Consider the following 14,501-nt stretch of genomic DNA (forward strand, 5'->3'; position numbering starts at 1 on the left):
TAAAAGTATTGATTTATTGTTCTAGTTTTATTCATATGAAATATTTATGATTTCTTTTGGTTTCTCGATGTGCATTTTAATACAAAATGATAGCAAATTTTTCGCGTATTTGACATGTTTGACTCTAATGATTCCCTCTTGATTTTGCGTACCGCTTTAAGTTCTAGTTTTAAAAATTGCCAAAACACTATTACCAAAACCTTGATTCTCTCTACATTCTTGTACCAAAACCTAAAGACAGGTTATAAGAATCAGCCACTTGATCATCGTAGGAAGAAAACGTCGACCAAAATTTGAATTCCCCTTTAGTTAGTATTTTTGTAGAGAAGGTGTGTTATTAGAACGGTGAATTTCCATGTTGAAAAATAAAATCGTTTGAACCTGGGTAACAACTAAACTAGTCGCTGAAATTACCATAGATACTTGTTATAACGTAAAATTGTACAATGATTGCCAAGTCACCTCAGTAAAAAGGCAAAAAAGGTTAAACCAGAAGGTATTATTAATTTTAGGGAAGTTTTCCTCGAATTTTTACCGGTGAAAGAACGGTTTCTGTTTGAACTCCGGGTGCTCTATACCATTCGTTTTGTTTTCCAGCTTTACTCTACCCTTGGTTAACACATTTTATGTTTGGAGGGTTGTTTAAGCAAATTTGATTATTTCTCGTGTAGTTGGAGTAAACCATTTTCGTTAAATGACCGAAATGGTATTAAATAATATTCTAGAGATTCGAAAGAAAAAGACATTGTGAAGAAATATTTTGGTGTATGTAAGAATATTAGATAAGTTATGAAGCAATGAAGTAAATAAAACAAGCGTTTTATAAGTTTGGAACTGCGTTAATTGCTCTTTGTATTGGAGATGAAGTATGGTTTAAACAGCTTAAAGACTGAATGCCCATTTATATAGACTCGGGTACCCGAGAAAACCCTCCCCCCGAGTTATTTTCCCTGGTCGAGCTAAAGTTTCTCTTTTTTCTTTGAAAAGTTCAAAGATCCGCCACTGAATTCCTGATGCTTTGCATGCGCCACGCGTAGACGGACGGTTTAATGTTATCAAAACAGTTAGGTCGACGAAAATTAACGTGCATTCCAAACGACGAACTTTACATTTTCAGACAAAAAGAGAAAAAACCCCGATAGTTTGGACTAGGAAAGATTAAGATGCATGAAGTCTACAAACGTCGAGGTTAAATTTTTCGAAATTAGCCATCTGGATAGCTGTGTCGACATTTTGACTGATGCCAGCTTTAAAGTAATTCTAAACTTTTTAAAAAGAAGCTCATAAATTGTTGCATTATACATGTTTATTATTGTTTTTTATATATCACGTACATTTTATCTCGAGTAATATGATATTTGGAGGGTACTTCCATCGAGTTTTATATGAAAAAGATTAACAAAACCATCGCCATCTTTACGACAAAGGCTACCTTTTACAATAAAGGTCACGTGATCGTTAGTGAAATGCTAAATATATATTCGATTGCTCTAAGTTTTATACAATGTATATATTTTAGTTATATATTTTTGATATTTTCATAACTGGGCACAATAATGTATACAATAACAAGGATTGTTTAGATAATATGGAGCGCTTGAGTAAAACATCCTTTCATCCCTCGGTCGGTGTCGACGCCTTGGGGTAGACAGTTGTTGTAGAGATGCGGCAGGAGCAGCTTGGTTGTGGCTGATGAGACCGATACGCGAATGACAGTCCCTGCGGCAGTGGATGCGGATGTGCCCGTTTGCGAGGTTGTTGTCGTAGAGTGCCTTTCTTCTGGCTCACTCTTCTCCTCAGCCAGGTTCTGAATCTTCTCCACCCAGCTTCAGTTGATTCTGGCGGGCGGGCGGGCGGGCGGGCGCGCGCGCGTACGCTCACTTGATAACCAAATTTTTTCGGCTTCATGGGTTTACCAAATTTCCTTACCCATGGTGCTCCGCTTGGGCGCTTCGCGCGCTGGAGCTCCGCCTTCATGGAGTATTTTCTGCGCATGCCATTATTGCCATACAGTAGGTTTCCTTCTATGTGTTCAGCGCCACTGTTGACAACCCGCCATCACGAACTTCTCCAACTGCTTACTTGTTCTGGTTTCTATTTCGATTCGATTCTCTGTCGATATTTTTGCGAAAAATAATTTTGCAGAGGGATTCTCGATCAGCTTTGGCATGCGCCACGCGTAGACGAACGGATCTAACAGGACTTCAAGGTAAAGCAGGTTATCCACCATCAAGTTTGCAATTAGATCATTCGCGGAAACAACATCTTCTTTAGAAAACATGTTTATTGTCAGATAAAGATAGCTCCAGGCATGTTACATACAATCAACACAGTTAGCAGCATGAAATTCACACGGACAAAGTTATATGCACTTGGATGTGCTTTCCGCTGTCTTGCCTCTCCGTTTGGCCTCGAAGAGAGTTTCCTGTCGCCATCTTTTTCATCACGAGATGTAAAGGAATGTAGATAGCGATAGTCACAAAGGCTGAGGGATAACTGTGAATAAACAGGTCCATATAAATTGAATATTTTGAGACAGCCCCGTTAAATGCAGGCACCAAAAGGCTGCTGCTTCACTTGCTAACGTGTTCCAAATGGCAGTCGAATGATAATAATGTTTGGGAGGAAATGTTTGGCTGTAATTCAAGGCGTTCTTCAAGTTTCAAGAAACACCTTAATGGCTTCCTCTGTCGCTTGTCCTTCCTTTAAGTATTATTTCCATCGTATAATTTGTCATGCAGAGTTATTTTTAACTGGTCACTTTCAGCTGATTTATTCAATCTAATAAGCAATTATTTTACCAAATTCTGAAATGAAGTGAATTCTTATGTTCCCTCCTCGGGACTTGAAGAATATTAGTTTCTACGATGTTATATTGCGTAGCAGAAGCTAATTTGTGCATTTCAAGCTTTCATAATGAAAGCTTCAATTAGTTGAAAAATAGAATAAAGTTTGTAAATATATATTTGAATAGAAATGTGACGTGGCAGTTTTGTTCGCAGTTTATCGCACACATACAATCATCTTTCCCCAAATTAAGAAAGGCCATACTCATCTCAAACAACAATGAGCAAGAGAATGTTCCAGATCAACAGATGTTAGATTCCCGAGTAAGAGAAAAATGAAGTTAATTTTCAAGTCTCTTATGGGTGCTTTCTATATTTTCACCCACGCTATCTTCTAGATGTATGGTAAGCAGCAATTTTACCGCAGCTTTGCTTAACTGTGTTTTAAATTAAGCGCCTCTTCTTAGCTCCGGTTGTTTTAATGAATACTTACCGGGCGTAATTTGAACTAATCTATTCATGACCTTGACATGTGTGCAGTTTCAAACGTTTTCTCATTGTTAAGCTTCTCTTGGACTACAATTTCTGTTTAATTGTTTCTTCATTAGCATGATAGCATAGAGTGCAAGCTATCGGATCGATGAAGCAATTGAATGTGAATATAAAGCAAAGCGACGATAGATATAATCACTGTCAGTAGGAATTGAGCCGTGTCATCCACAAGCAAACAACTCTTCACCGAGTTCTCCCTTGCTATGGCATATTTTAAAGCTGTTTAAAAGCGTAGCTTTAAAAGCGTAAAAGTGATAAAACATCTACACAGGGTATCGTTTCACGTCAGCAGTCAACAATTCTGTTGATTAGCAAGGTCATGTGACTACCTTGATGCAAAAAGGGCCTAATTTCTTCAGTGCAGTTGCTAACAAAAACTCAGTATAGCCCCTTCACTTTCAAGAAAACCAAAGACAAAATCCGCGTAGTGGTATTTTGTACAATATGAAAAGGTTCAGATTTAAGGATTATTTTGTACTCGTACTCATGAAGTGACATACGGTGGATTTTTAATACCTCACTCGAAAACTTTTCCAGCTGTCGAGAACATGAATTATTCGAAGGCGTGTCCTAACGTTTGATTGACGTTTAGTTTGTCCATCGTTTTCATTGGACCCTTTCACACTTCTTTGTTGGTGAAAAAACGTTAAAACTTTTACTTTATAATATGCATGTTTATTATATATTATGTACAAAATTCGCAATCAATATAGTGTTTGGAGAACACTTCTACCATGTTTGGAATAAATAATTATTAACGAAAACGTCTACATTTTTACAAAAAAAGATCACTATTTACAGGCAACCGTTCTATTTTGTTCATTAAAAAGCCAAATTCAACATACGGATTTTACAGACAACCGTTCTGTGTTCCTTCATAGAAAGCTAAATTACAACAATTTATTGCTTATATCTCTTTCAATGTATGTTACAGGACTACATTGACTTTGTTCATTGTCTCAATTGGGACAGAAATATACATGGTAATATGAGAGGACTATGTAAACATATACGGGCTGCTTTAGCATGCAGCAGCATTTTCTTTCAAAAGCCCTCGTATTTTTTTTATTTTTTGGTCGAAACGAAATTGAATAATGCATCGCTATGTACAGTCAAGCTGATTTTTTAGACCAAAAGTGTAATTCAACGTGCTAAATATTTATATATTTTGTCATGGTTTGCTGCCTTAGGGGACATTCACTCTACATCAACAGACGACTCCACTAAATGTTTTAAACTTAGTTATCGCCGGTCTGTATATAACTACTGCTTGTGACAATTCATCATCGCGACTTAGTCAAATTTGAAGAAGTGCTATCGTTTTAATTTCGACTCAAAACTCTGTCGATATCTTTCTCTGTCCTACAGGACGTGCACTCAATGGGACACCTCGATATTTTTAAAGCTTAGTAAAGTTATCGCTGATCTGTTCAGTGCTGTTGAAAGTTCACCATCATGGCTTACTCCAGCGGCTAACAGGTTCTGATTTTCATTTCGACTGGATTCTCTTTCGATACTTCTGCGACAAACAATCTTGTTCAGGGACTCTCGGTACTTTGGCATGCGCCACGCGTAGACGAACGGATCAAACAGGAATTTCAGGTAAAGCAGGTTATCCATCATCAAATTTGCGATCACAACAGTTATTGCAGAAGGAGCATACTTTTCTTCCATGAACAGCCTTATGGTTATTGTGATCACTGTAGGCAAGAAACACACAATTAAAGCGATTAAAAGTAATACGTTCAAGCGAACAAAGTTTCGTTGTACTTGAGTATGTTTACTTTCCTCGCGGGAAGCACCCTCGTTTCTAAGTGAGTTACCTGTTGCCATTTTCCTTTTCATAGTGTAATGCAGAAGGATGTAGAAAACAATGGTGATCAGGATCAATGTATAGTTGTGAAGGAACAGTTCTACAAAATCTTTAATTTTCCCTAGAACACTCATCAAAGGCAAGCAAGAGAAGAGTGCTGTATAAAGATAGATAGACACAACGCTTATTAAGACTTTCTTCTTTGTTACCAAGCGACCGAACTTTAGAGGCGACGCAACCACGATGTACTGCGTCACGGTAAAGGCGAAAACGATTATCAACGATATAGTTATAGAACAAGATGCAAAATAACCAGCAAACTCCATGAAAGGTTGACATTTCCTCACCAAAGGATGTTGAAGGTACATGAACATAAAACAAGTAGCATATATGGGTTCTTGCACCAGTCCTGTTAGTAAGTCGACTATGGCCAAACCGATGAGGAAATACGTGGTTGGGTTGCGGAAAATTTTCAATGGGTCGATGCAGAGAATGAGAAGAAGAAGGCTGTTGGCCAAAATTGTGACAAATGAGACGACAAACATGAAGATAGCTGAACCAAAGGCAGCTTTGAAAAAATCCTCAAATGGGTTGCCTCCATCTGCAGGAATTGAAGTGTTTGCCAGATTGGTATCGTTGTCGGTTGAATTGCTGTTGAGCATGATATCCAAACTGGAATTGAAGGCTTCGTTTGATAACGACATCTTTCAAATGACACTCGAAGTCCACGAATTATCTGCGGCAGCGATATTTGCTGGGTTGTGGATACAGTATTTGTGGTACACTAGTGCAGATGTGTCACTTGTGAAACACGGGAAAACTGCAGAAAAACGTACAACAGAAAAACCTGGAACGATCTCTAAGTTCTAAACGAACGCCTTAATGGCCACATCTGACTTTTGTCGATCCTTAAAGTATATTGTTTTCAAGGGATAATGTTTTCGTCCAAATTTAACTTTAATAGGTTGCTTCCAACTGGTTTGTTCAAACCGACATTCTTTGTCGAGGGTACCAAAGGGGGGTTCGTGATCCCGTTTCACGCACAAGTTTTAACCAAATTCACGTGTCACGTATACTTGAAACAGCAGAATTCACGGATCACGTTTCTTTTCTAACTATTTTTCACGCGTCACGGTCTAATTTTTGCCCTATTTTCACGCGTCACGGACTAATTTTTGCCCTTTTCACGTGTCACGCATAAACCCTTTGCCCCCCTCTTTGTCCACTTTTGATTGAACTGCACAATTCCATTTCTTCTTCGTATTGAGTCAGGAGATTAACAGCAATTGACAGTTCCATTCTTCGGTCGCATTGTTTGAGAGATTCACATGAAGAGGATGTCTTTGTTAATTAGGATTTTTTCATTATCGACGAAAATACCAAAAAAAAACGAAAAAAACAAACAAAGCAAAACCAACAGTTCAATCTTAAGGAGGCTCAATGGAACAGACAGTTTTACCGATACAACTGTTTTGCAAAAACTCGACGGGAAACCTTTGGACAAGTTCGTCTCGAAATGTGTTTTACCATCTGGTCAGTAGAGACGCATTTTTTAATGCGTTATATAATCACTAATTGATTTTTCGGTGAGCGTTTAAAATTGAAATTATTATCGCACGGAGTCTCTCTTTTAAATGGGGACCAACGGATCAACAGTGTGAGGATGCAAGGAAAAAATTGTTAGTTGACGTTCAATTTAAGTAGAAAGAAGATTTAATTTTTGAATGGAAAAAGATCGATGAAAAGCCAGTTAAAAGTTCCGATTGAATTCTTGATAATAGGTATTGCTTCACGCTTGTTTTGTCGACTCTGATAGGGTTGAAGTCAGGGTTTTATCCCGCCTTTCAAGGAAAAGATCCTAGAAATGTTATGAGCGCGATATAAGTGGTTTTCTATTGATAGTATATTTTAGGTGCACCATAATAGCAACTATAATACAGGGAGCTAGATAAAATCACGCGGACACCACAGCAAACAATTAACAATGCACTTCAGTTTATGCTGATGTTTAGTCCGGAGAAATGCTTTTAAAATCCAGAGTGATCACAGTCTCACGTGACTTGCTCATCCGGGCTACAACGCGGTCACTGAACGTTGACGTGGTCTCAGCCTGTTCTCTGCCACAGCGAAGGACAATCTTGAGCGCCTGACGATACTTGGGAATTCTCCACGCGTACACAAACGGGTCAAGCAGGAATTTCAGGTAAAGCACGTTCTCCACCATAAGAAAACTAATGAGAACTCTTGGACTCGGAGGGTCTTCGAATACGTTCCCGTATAAATTGATACTCCACAGAATCACTGAAGGCTGAGAGCAAAGAAACAAAATGGCGATGAGAAGAAAATTAACGGTGATAAATTTTCGTTCCAGTGTCGTTTGTCTGTCATTTTGACATCCTCCTATGCCGTTATCTTCTCGGCGAAGATTTTTAGAAGCGGCCATTTTCTTCTTGAAAGCAACGTGCAAAAGGATGTAAAAGATTATAGTGAGATATGTAATAACAAATGAGTGGAAAATGTGATCAATTTTGTAGTGGATATCTTCGGGGACACCCATCATACCCAAAAAGCTAAAAAATATAGCGTACGCATATATTGATATCACGGCTAACATTACACGCGTTTTGGTAACTTTAAGGGCGTAGTTCAAAGGCGAAATCACGACAATGTATTGTGTGACGGTAAAAGCCAACACGATAAGAAACGAAGCATTCCAGGCAGCAAGTGATATCGTTTGTCCTGTCTCAATAAGACGTTTACATGTAGAAACAGTGTCAGGGTGTCCGAGATACATCATTATGAAACATGTAGCGTTCATGGGTTGCTGGGTTGTGGCTGTTAAAATATCGACGAGGGCAAGACCGATCAGGAAATACGTGGTAGCGTTCCGGAATACCTTGAAAGGATCAAAGAAGAAAACCAAAAGCAACAAGCCGTTTGCCACGATGCTTGTGAATGAAACGACGATTATGTAGATTGCGGAGCCAAAAGCGAACTTGTGGAACTCACGATAAGGGTTAGGTATAGCAAGTGATGGCTGTGGTATAGTCAGTGGACATGATGAAGAATTGCCAGTAAAATGTGTTGTTAAGTTACAACCTAATGCTGTTAAAGGTTCCATTTTGCATTAAAGCTTTGACAAAGTAAGGTCTGTCTCACCATAACAGGTGAAACAAGTGTAATTGGCTAACGCGATTGTTTAGTTTCTTTTATTCATATGTACCGGTAGTACTTTGATAACAGCACATAGGGGGGCCTTTAGCGCTTTAAAACGCCTACTGCTTGTGAAGGTTTTAGCTTTTGTTCACCATTTTTATGCATTATAAGATTAGTTGCATGTCGATATTTCCATTTGATTTTTCTTTCTCTTGATGTCTTTCTTGTAATCCGCTGTACAATTTAGAACGTCAGTTTAAGTTTATGTTCTGCGTCACAATAATATCACGGTAGGATATCTCTCTTTGCAATATATAAAAGCCAGCACCAACCGATGGGCTAATGTATCAAATTTGAAATCGAAATTACTTGTTAAATTTGTACGCTTACGTCCAGTGGTGGCTTTAATTGTTTTTTATTTTGGGGAAAGATTAAAAAGGGTTGAAAGCCACGAATTGATGTATTATGGGTTTTCCTCGATGTTTTGCAGCTATAGTTTACCTGCTCTATGTTGTTTGAAGGTTTACGTAGTTTTCTAAGTTCTTCTTTGTTTCACGTTACTGGTGAGCTTTTAACACTGAGGGGAGCCGACCTGATTGAATGCGAGGTACTTTTGTACTCTAGAGGTTTCAATTAATGTTCATGGGAAGCGAGATTCTCAATATTTCAGTTGTGATTGTGTCCCTCAGTTGTTTATGACACCACAAAAAAATAAAAAAAATCATAATGAATGTTCGTAATTTCTTTAACTGTTAGTGAAATTTTCCAATTACACTCATGCACAATAATGCATGAGAATTTTATGTGGTATGACATTTGTCGTTAACTGAGGGTTGAATTATACGCAGTATTTTATTCACATCCAAAGTAGTTGACGCCATACAGACTTAACGCTGTTCCTTGGTTCGACTGCGTTGCAACACATCATGGAAGCAGCGTGTTATAATTTCTGTGACCAGGTTTCAGCCTTAAAATAATGGTGGAATCGATATAACTTTGACATATAAAATTTTGTAATGTAGAAGCTCTCCTCCCCCCTCTACTGGTCATCTAGTGTAGCAGTAGCTATTGCTTTTGTAGCTAGGGGCATTGTTCTAAAGTTTTCTCGAAGAGTCAATCCATAAATATGCAAGGCCTCGCCAGAGCTGCAACCCGAGCCAACTCAAAGCGCATTTCTCTGAGATTTTGCCTTCGTATGGCCAAATGGTTAGCTCGCTGGAGCCGTTCGGTTTCGAGAATTGGTCGAGGTACATACTCCATATAGTCCAAGTCGCCTCATGCTATAGAAACTACAGATAAGCGCAGGTCTGATGGGCCACTTTTAATCTCAAATACAGATCTCTTGAGTCTTATCTTTTTATACTTAAATTACTATAGAAAAGAGAGGAATTCTTTGCGAGACAAATTGATAGCCAAATACCTTGTGCAGGTATAACAGGTTGGCAAATATTGTTTCCTTTTTTAAAGAATTCTATAGCGTTTAACATTGAAGAGTGGTTTCTAATTGGGCACAAAAAAGAACCAAAACCAAGTTGAAACCAAAAAACTCACAATAAGCAATCATGTGAACTGTCAGTCACCTCTTCTGAGAAAATTGGAAGACGCGGGGATGATGGGAAGGGGCCAATCAAGACAGAGAGAGGACTGGCAGATAGTGTGTGAGAAAAATTGAGATATCCATCTCTTTCTCCCTTGGCATCGTCAAGCCAGCAGTAACTGAGGAGCTGATGTATGAAAGCAGGAGACAGGAACAGAATGCTCATCCCAGTTGCAACCTATATATAATCTTCCACAAGAAAAGATAATGTAAAATTACAGACAGCAGAAGGATAAAACATATATATAAAACACGCGTGACAAACCGCGATTGACTTCAGTTGCCTTTGTATAAGAAAAACTGCAATCAACTTCAAAAGCTGCAAATTCCTGCTGTATGTTTTTTTGTATTGAAATGTATTCTTGAAAACTTGTTAAACAGTGATCTATTGAGCTTTGAGTAATATCACTTTTTCTACTTGCATTAAAGCCGGACTTGATAATGATTAGATACAGAAAGCATTTATATTTTAAACGGGGCAACCTTACTTGAAAACGTTTGCTAACTTTGTGCTGCTCTATTTAGATAAAGTGTTTTTCTTTTACTTCACTTTCATCGAGCTTATTCCCTGGAAATGCTCTTAAAATCCAGAGTGATCACAGTCTCACGTGACTTGCTCATCCGGGCTACAACGCGGTCACTGAACGTTGACGGGGTCTCAGGCTCTTCTCTGCCACAGCGCAGGACAATCTTGAGCGCCTGACGATATTTGGGAATTCTCCATGCGTAGACAAACGGGTCAAGCAGGAATTTCAGGTACAGTATGTTATCCACCATGAGATTGATAATCAGAAGTTTTGGACTGTTAACGTCATCTTTGGAGTACAAGCGATAAATCCACAACATGGCGGAGGGCTGAGAAGCCAGAAACAAGATGGCAATCAGAAGAAAATTCACAATAATAAACTTTCGCTCCACGCCCGTTTGCCTACCATTCTTTCTTTCATCTTGTGCGTTGCTGTCTTCTTGAAGATTTTTGGAAGCGGCCATTTTCTTCTTGAAAGCGATGTATAAGAGGATATAAAAGATTATGTTCAGATATATCAAGGAAATAGAATGAAATATATTGTCGATCTTTTGTGTGATATCAATTGGGACGCCCATACGAGGTGATACGCTGAACAGTATAGAGTACACGTAAATGGCCAACACGCAGATTATCACACGCGTTTTTGTCACCTTTCGCGCGTGGTTCAGAGGCGAAATCACGACAATGTACTGTGTGACGGTAAAAGCCAACACGATAAGAAACGAGGCATTCATGGCAGTTAGAGCTATCGTTCGTCCTGTCTCCAAGAGAGGTAGACAAGTATCACGAGTGTCAGGGTGTCTAATATACATCATTATAAAACATGTGGCGTACATGGGCTGTTGTGCTGCGGCTGTTAAAATATCCACAAAGGCAAGACCGATCAGGAAACAAGTGGTGGCATTCTGGAATTCTTTTAAAGGATCGAGGAGAAAAACCACAAGCAAAAAGCCGTTTGCTACGATTGTTGTGAATGAAATAATGATCATGTAGATTGCAGAGCCAAAAGCAAACTTGAAGAACTCAAGGTAAGTGTTGAGGATGGGTGCCGACGGTGGGGGTATAGCCTGCGGACATGTCGTGGAATTCAGACCCGAATCTGTAGTATTTACCATGGAGGAGCAGTTGTGGGTTGAGTTCAGTGTGTTAAGCAAAATTTTTATTGTGGAATTGAAGGCTTCGCTTGCCAATGACATGTTCCAAGAGGCACTCGGATGGACTGTCTCGGTTGTTCTTGTTGGGTCGTAAAGGGACTTTGTGTTGCACTTGCGCGGGTTATGTCGATTCTGTGGCAATTGGATGTAGATCAATTATAGTCAGGCCTAAATGAGTAAGAAAATATTTGAGAGACAATTACGGTTTATATATACTCGTTTGGTGTTTTTCTACCTTGGAAAACTAATGTTTTTTGAGATTTCCTACAATTTGAAATGAATTTTGATCACTTTTCATGAAAAAAATATTGTAAAAATAACAAATTGATCTTTTTTGTTGTCGAGCTGCAGCTAATTAGTCTATTATACATTGTGGTCACTAGCTGTCTTCTCATTGGCTAAGAGCCTACAGCTAATTCTGGGAATCCGCGCAACACCGCGCAACCTACAGATTAGTGAATAATCTGCTAGCAGATTATTCACTACATCTGTAGGTTGCGCGCGCAATGCATGATTTCCAAGAGCAATGTGTCAGGCATCTGGCGGCGAAGGAAATTCATAGTTCGGCGATTCACTTCTTCAAACGAGAAATAGTTTGACCAAAGTTCAAAATTTGCTGGACAATAAAGTCTCGGAAAACACAAAATGACTAACAAAAATGTGACCTCTCACGCGAAAACGTTCCTTAGGACTTGCCGTTTTGACGCGGATAGCCGCGCGTTTGCCGTTCAGTAGCCGTGTGCACGGAAAGGGATGCCGTTTGAGCCGTGTAAGCTATCCGTGTAACATAAATTAAGGGCCGTTTGAGCCGTGTGGCCGTTCCGTGTAAAAAAAATTGTCAGCCGTTCGAGCCGTGTGACCGTTCCGTGTAAAGAAATTGACTAGCCGTTCGAGCCGTGCAGCCGTTCCGTGTGAAGAAATTTATTGGCCGTTCGAGCCGTGTAGCCGTTCCGTGTAAAGAAATTTACTAGCCGTTCGAGCCGTGTAGCCGTTCCGTGTGAAGAAATTTACTAGCCGTTCGAGCTGTGTAGCCGTTCCGTGTGAAGAAATTTACTAGCCGTTCGAGCCGTGTAGCCGTTCCGTGTAAAGAAATTTACTAGCCGTTCAACCGTTCCATGCAAAGAAAACTTTTAGCCGCTCGAGCAGCAAAAGCTATCCGTTTAAAGTTTCGTCAGCCCTTGAAGCGGCTCAAGCTACACGCTACACATACAAGAAAGTTGACAGACGTTCAAATGGCACGAGCTAAAAACTGCACCTTAGTAAATGTGTTGTTTACAAACACCTCGTTTTAAACAGACACGGTTTTTTTTTCTGCTCTTGAAATATCTTCGCTTTTATAACATTCGATCATCGATAAAAATTTTATCTAAGACTAAAATCTAAGTTCAATTCAACGAGTTACGAGAAAATGTTTCGTTGCTTGACGGAATGCAAATTTCGAGCGCTTCTGATTTGAGATCTAAGATAAATTCCGACAAGCGACACGGCGTTTAAACAGCGACATGGAAGAAGTAAAATGGCGACGAACGACGAGACTTTTATTGAAATAATGACAGCGAAAGTTGAAAGGAACAAACTCAGGCTAAACTAATGAGGGTTTGCATTAGAGCGGGAAAGCGGGAATGTTGCTGCTATAATCAGCTGGCAACCAACTAACGTACTTCGTCCTGATAAAGCATAGCAAAGTATAGGGAAATACGACAAGTAAGCCCAGATGTCATTTCAGCTGAGCGACATCAAACCCACCTTTGAAAAATTGACAGTGAACGCCTGAAACAGCTGAAAGCAGTCCAAAAATAATCGCCCGTCGAGGTCGAAAAATCGGTGGAGAAATGTTTTGCGATCGAGAATTTTTGATCAGTTGTGAACACATCGTTTTTTAATTAATCTGTCAAAGAATTAAATTATATTAATTTTAACGGCTCTCTTAAAATGCACGAAAAACTTCTGCTCTGTGTACTTAGAGTCTGTGTACTCTGTGTACTTAGAGTCACGTCGTTTTTTATTTGGTCAAAAAATTTAAAACACCTTTTCTTACTGTGATATTAAAGGGCCCGAAAAACTACTGCTTAGAGTCAAGTCGTTTTTTAGTTGGTCCAAAAATTTAAAACACCGTCAAGTTTTTAATGCAAAATTTAAAGTGCCCGAGAAACTTCTGCTTTGTGTACCTAATTTAGTCACGTCGTTTTAAATTGGTCGAGACTTTAAAAACATTAACAACCTTTTTAAAATACCGGAGAAAGTTCTGCACTTTGTACCGAGGTTACTCACGTCTATTATGTTCTAAAGTTAGATACATCGTGTTTTTATTTATCTATACAAATAATTGCTCTTTCAAAATGCACGAGAAACTCCTGCTCCGTTTACTTAGTTCAGAGTCACGTCGTTTATTAATTGGTCGAAAACTCCGGCTTGTTTTTAATTGGTCCATATATTAAAAAAATGAACTGCCTTATTTTATTAAAATACAGGGGCACCCAGCAGACCGTTTCGTTGTAAATTCGGGTAATAGTATTTTGGTCCCTAAAATTTTCTGAAGTTTGAAAGTTCCGCTAGCGTATCCGAAAAGATACACTTTTCTTAGCGTTTAAAAATAAGGCTTTAAATCACACAAAAAGGACACTTATAACTTACTTCTGCTCTGTGTACCTAGGTTACTCAAGCATTTTTTAATTGGTTGAGAAATTAAAATATCTGAGAAACTTCTGCTCTGTTACTCGCGTCCGTCTTTAGACGGAATGACGAAATTACGAAAGCGACATGCGGACCATTCTTAGTTGCGACATGACAAGCTTTGAAATTGAGACGGGAGACATGTATACCTACCCTAACAGGGCCTCACTTGACTCGCGCAGTGCCTGTCTTCACACAGGATTACAAATGAGTACCAGTGATCTGTTATGGAACATTTACA

The 14,501-nt window shown here is 39.1% G+C and overlaps 3 protein-coding genes across 3 annotated transcripts; all 3 read right to left on the reverse strand.

The window, feature by feature from the left end:
* Window positions 1-3,992: 3,992 nt before the first annotated feature.
* LOC144628116 (uncharacterized) lies at window positions 3,993-6,036 on the reverse strand. The gene has a single exon (XM_078486175.1). The coding sequence runs from the start codon at window positions 5,853-5,855 to the stop codon at window positions 4,716-4,718; it is 1,140 nt and encodes a 379-aa protein (XP_078342301.1). The 5' UTR covers window positions 5,856-6,036; the 3' UTR covers window positions 3,993-4,715.
* Window positions 6,037-7,159: 1,123 nt separating this feature from the next.
* Window positions 7,160-8,272, reverse strand: LOC144667336 (uncharacterized). Its single transcript, XM_078528727.1, has one exon. The coding sequence runs from the start codon at window positions 8,270-8,272 to the stop codon at window positions 7,160-7,162; it is 1,113 nt and encodes a 370-aa protein (XP_078384853.1).
* A 2,112-nt stretch (window positions 8,273-10,384) lies between these two features.
* LOC144667337 (uncharacterized) lies at window positions 10,385-11,629 on the reverse strand. Its single transcript, XM_078528728.1, has one exon. The coding sequence runs from the start codon at window positions 11,627-11,629 to the stop codon at window positions 10,466-10,468; it is 1,164 nt and encodes a 387-aa protein (XP_078384854.1). The 3' UTR covers window positions 10,385-10,465.
* Between the last annotated feature and the right edge of the window lie 2,872 nt (window positions 11,630-14,501).

The sequence above is a fragment of the Oculina patagonica genome, chromosome 10, assembly GCF_052425735.1.
Source record: "Oculina patagonica isolate OP01 chromosome 10, crgOcupat, whole genome shotgun sequence".
NCBI lineage: Eukaryota > Metazoa > Cnidaria > Anthozoa > Scleractinia > Oculinidae > Oculina > Oculina patagonica.